This window comes from Lipotes vexillifer, unplaced genomic scaffold, assembly GCF_000442215.2.
Source record: "Lipotes vexillifer unplaced genomic scaffold, Lipotes_vexillifer_v1.1 scaffold1097, whole genome shotgun sequence".
NCBI classification, from domain to species: domain Eukaryota; kingdom Metazoa; phylum Chordata; class Mammalia; order Artiodactyla; family Lipotidae; genus Lipotes; species Lipotes vexillifer.
In genome coordinates this window covers 152,906-157,787 of record NW_006789244.1, presented here as the reverse complement: position 1 = coordinate 157,787, position 4,882 = coordinate 152,906, and the positions used below count along the sequence as shown (strand labels likewise).

The following is a 4,882-nucleotide window of genomic DNA, read 5'->3' as shown; positions in this document are numbered from 1 at the left end:
AACCCACTTTTTAGAAGCAATCATATAAGCATGTTACCAATCTGTAGAATTAAAATGCAACCAAATAGAGAAAAATATCTGAGTATTTTGAGGAACAAAATACATATAGCACACAAGGGGGCAGCACAAAAGAGTATGTGTTCTAAAATTCAATATAAAGTTCAAAAGCAGAACTTAAAAGATAGGAGGGGTGAGTACTGATTAGGAAGAGGAATGCAAAGGGCTTTTGAGTTACAGGTAATATTAATTTCTGGATCTGAACTCTGGTTACATGTATGTGCTCACTATATAAAGATTCATTAAGCTGTAAAGATTTGTCAACTGTTCTGTATGTATGCTGCACAACAGTAAGCTATGAATTAATTTAAGAAAGGTAACTTCCATTAAATCTTCAGCAGTAACTGTGTTTAAAAACAGGTTACTTTGAGGACTAACAAAATGTTTTAAACAACCATTATTTTCTACCTTATTTATTTACTAGAAGGATGTTTTTAAAATGCTTAAGCGTTATATAAGGAATGACCTTTCCACCCTGATGAGCTCTTCAGAAAGTAGATTTTCCCACTACCTAACTCCCGACATGGCTAGAGGAATAAAGGTAGTTCCAGAAGACAGACCTATGCACCTTACATAGGATCCCTGATTTCAAACAAGTACTGATGCAAATGTAAGAGCTTTTAATTTGGTAGCTTTTAAGTCTGTCATGTGACACAAAACCTTTATCCTAAATCTTCACGAGAGATTGTTCAGGCATCCTGACAGTTTGAGAATTCTGTAGCACCTGAATATCAAGAAGGCTAACTCACTCAACTGGGATGTAATTACCATATAATATTCCATTCCTTTGCCTACTGGTATTCAGACAAGTTTAAGTGGACTATCATGAATTCAAATATGTGAACTAACTTTCTTTCAAAGACTAGTTTATAATGAGAGAACCATGTTGTTCTAGGGCACTGAGAAAGGAGCAATGGGAGTTGGAAGTTGAGCACGCTAAATCAAACTCAGAATACAGTTTTCATAATATGTACATATCAGGATATGTACGTAACAATACCTTCCCGGGAGGATCTTTATTCTATAAAACAATATTTTGCTAAGCTACATTCAGGCTCAATGGGAAATGGCCATTTCAAGTAAGAAGTAAAAAACTACCAGTTGTGAAAATGTTCTGAAAATCGAATTATCCACATATGAATTAAGCAATTTCTGAAAAGGGCAAATTAGATCACATATCTGAAGATAAAATTATTGTTCAGTGTGGAAAGAGCACATGATGTAAAATTCCTTAAATACTTCTTTGAAATTCAACACTGGTCCTTCAAACCAATCCCCATCACAGAAGGGCTTGCTGACAAGGGCTAATGCTGTGAATGAGAAAACAACTTAAGAGAAAAAATTAATGAAGTTGCCATACAACCAAGGTGATTAGATTTTAAAGGCCTTCACTACAAAAACCCCACAAGACTGGTACCAAAAGTGCACATACGGACACACACACACACGTGTGAACTGTAAAGAAAAAACAAAACCACAACACGTATACACGTGTACACACACACACGCCCCCCAAAGACTGGGTCAGCAGTTAAGGCACCTTTATAAAAAACAAACAAACAAACAAACAAACCAAAAAAATCCCATGTGGCTTTGGCTTTCCGAAATGTGTTACAGTGCTACCAAGAAGCGATTCTGAAAGCATCTGAAAAACGTGCAAAATGTCTGAAAACAGTGCCTGGCAACTGAGACAGTTTGCAAGCGTGATTCAGAGGTCTGCCAAGGAAACAAAAGAAGCCTCCCTCCTCCCGGTGAGACCTCACACGGCACCAGGGGTGCTCCGGGCACTATTTACTGTCAGGTAGGTGGAAAGCAAGAGTCTGTGCAGGAGCGGTACATACTAGGGATCGCTCTCTGGCAGGGACGGGGCCATGGAGTTTCCACTGGTTGGGGAGCCGCCCAGCTTTAGTTTTTGCAGATATTCGGCATGCACGGGCTTGTGGCACTGGAGAACCTTGATCGCATCTTCGATTTTGAACCACTCTCGCTTCCTCCCAATGCTAACCGAATCTTCCCAGTCCTCCAGAATCTCAGTGACAGTCAGTACATACACGTACGTTCTGTGCTTGCGATCTTGGTTCTGCTCGAAAATGCCCAGGAGCCGGCCCAACTTCCCCTTGACTCCCGCCTCTTCGTACACCTCGCGGACTGCAGCACCGCCCGGCTCCTCCTCGGGCTCCATGCCCCCGCCCGGCACGATCCAGCGGTCCGGGTACCGACTGCTACTCACTAACAGCACCTCGTCCTCGCGCTCGCTCCGGAAGCACAGGCACGCCGCCCGCTTCTTGAACCCCTCCGGGTCGTAGGTCCGCGTCTGGTTCGGCTTGCACTTCATCCTCGAGGCCGCTCGCCGCTGCTCGGGTCCCCGCTGCCGCCGCCACCGGGCCGAGGGACTCCGAGGTGCTGCCGAGAGAAAGGGCCGCGGCGAGGGTCAGGGAGAGAGAGGCGTCTCAGCCCGCGAGCCCCGGGAGCTCGGGGAAGATGAGGCGGGGGCGGGGACGGAGGCGGGGGCGCGCGAGGTACGTCAGTCGGTCCGTCCCCCCGCGCGGCCGGGGGGTCCCGGGCGCAAACGCCTGAGTGGAGGAGGCGCCGCCGCCCCCGCCCCCATCCCCGCCTCCGCCCCGGAGCCCGCCACTCTGCGCGGAGCCCACCCGCGTCTCCGGTGCGCGTCCCCGTCCCTCCGTCCTCAGCCGACGGGGCAGGGGTTGAGCGAGATGAGGCGCATTCGCGGGCGCGTCCGCGTCCCCGGGCACGTGCGCGTTCCCGTCGGAGGGCGGGGGGCGGGGGTCTCGTGGCTCCCGCAGCGCGCGGCGCCTGGGGCGCACTGCGCAGGCGCCCCGCACCTCCGGGCTGGGCATCTGCAGCCCCCGGGGTGAAATGCACCGCCTTGTGACTTGGGCCAAGCTTGCTTCCACGTGTGCCTTCGATCCAGACGTGGCTGTGGCGCGGCCGGACGTTTCTCCTCACCCTCCCCACCAGGTTGCAGGAAACACACACGCAATCGTTTTACACACAGGACGGACGGTCAAGTGCGTGTGGTCCTCGTCATCACCCATAAGGTAGAGTGCCGGCTTACTTACAGGAAGGCCCCGGTTTTGTCAAGACGATCCTCGGTATTCTTGACAAAACAGTACCTAATCTTTGCTGAGTCATATCATGCAGTTTTGTTTCTTCAACAGGTTCTTCACCTTGCCAGGCATCTTGGCACAGCGCATAAGTGAACACCTTTCTTGAACCCCTATTGACATCTTACCTAACCTCTGGTCCTCGGTTTCCTCAGCAGTAAACTCCTCACCTACTTGGTTCAGACCTTTGCACTTTGGGTCATGTTCACCCAACAGCTGGAGAACCACCCAAAGCAGCGTTTTATTAAATCCCAGGAATCTCTCCCCTCCACACACTCCACCCTTGTCTCTCTTGCTCATTGAGAAGTACTGGTTGAGGCTTTGGGAAACATGCCTCTGGCAGTCCCTTCATGTTTTGCATTTTGATTTTTAGAAGCCTCCTGGCCAGGGACTCCAGCAAGGCCACTTGGTGCTCTCTCACCTCTGTCTGGTCATCCTGTCCCCTTGGCCAAGAAGTGGCTCTCCCACAGCCCCAGATGTAACAGCCTAAAGCCTTCCCCCTCCTTCGTATTTTTTCTTATTGTTTCCCTGCTCTCACAGTAACCTATGGAGAAGACCTCTGATATCCCCTCCCTTTTGCCTTATTGCAACTTAGGCATCTTTGTCTCTCTCTTACCCACAGACCGTCTGCTGGCATCAGGCAAGCAGGATCACAAGAAGTCACTTTTCCAGTGAAATAATCCATTCATCAAGGGGAAATTGAATCGGAAAGGTATGTGGAAAATGGTTACGAAACATACAGTCCGGTTTTTAAATAACGAGTTAGTTCAGCTTGCCAGGGTCTGTTCCACGCCGTGTATATCCAAATAGCTCATAAAAATGATTCTGTTCCTGGTGGCAAGACTACCCTCAATATCTAGAAGTATAATAAGACAAAAATATATGGGCATAATATAATAAAACTGTATGAAGAAAATGGTAAAATGGAGAAATGAAGAGAATGACCTCAACCAATAGCGATACTAGTGCTAATGACCATATTTTACCGATATATGGATGATCAAGGAACATTTGGAGGAAGGCCACATACCATGATTAAAAACAAACTAGGAGGACTTCCCTGGTGGCCCAGTGGTTAAGACTCTGCGCTTCAATGCAGGGGGCACGGGTTGGATCACTGGCTGGGGAATTGCCTCACGCCGCGAGATGCGGGCAAAACAAACAAACAAACAAAACAAAAGAAAACAACCCCAAAACACTAGGAAAATAGATTTCAGCACAGGCTGTATACCTCAGTGTGCCCATACTCACAAATACACAAGTGATGTTAAACAACTAGAAACAAAATCCATTATAGTCAGGATCTAGGCAAATATACCAACTATCACCCATATTATTACATATCATTTTAGATTTTCTTTCCCGTGTAATGAGATTGTAAAGAGAAAAAAGCCTACCATTTTGGTAAAGAAGACAAAATTGTCATTCTTAGCAGATGGTAGGAATATATTCTTGGGAAACACCTAAGAAACGATGTAAAAATAAATTTCTTTAGGGCTTCCCTGGTGGCGCAGTGGTTGGGAATCCGCCTGCCGATGCAGGGGACACGGGTTCGTGCCCCGGTCCGGGAGGATCCCACACGCCGCGGAGCGGCTGGGCCCGTGGGCCATGGCCCCCGAGCCTGCGCGTCCGGAGCCTGTGCTCCGCAGTGGGAGAGGCCACAGCAGTGAGAGGCCCCCGGACTGCCAAAAAAAAAAAAA

General features: G+C 48.3%; 1 protein-coding gene across 1 annotated transcript; it reads right to left on the bottom strand.

Annotated features, from left to right (window-relative positions):
- Positions 1 to 1,896: 1,896 nt before the first annotated feature.
- On the bottom strand, positions 1,897 to 2,503 carry LOC103073426 (diphosphoinositol polyphosphate phosphohydrolase 3-beta). Its single transcript, XM_007462431.1, has one exon. The coding sequence runs from the start codon at positions 2,390 to 2,392 to the stop codon at positions 1,898 to 1,900; it is 495 nt and encodes a 164-aa protein (XP_007462493.1). The 5' UTR covers positions 2,393 to 2,503; the 3' UTR covers position 1,897.
- Positions 2,504 to 4,882: the final 2,379 nt, after the last annotated feature.

Excerpts from the sequence above, each read along its gene's own strand:
- LOC103073426 (XM_007462431.1), bottom strand. The coding sequence starts at position 2,392 with ATGAAGTGCAAGCCGAACCAGACGCGGACCTACGACCCGGAGGGGTTC.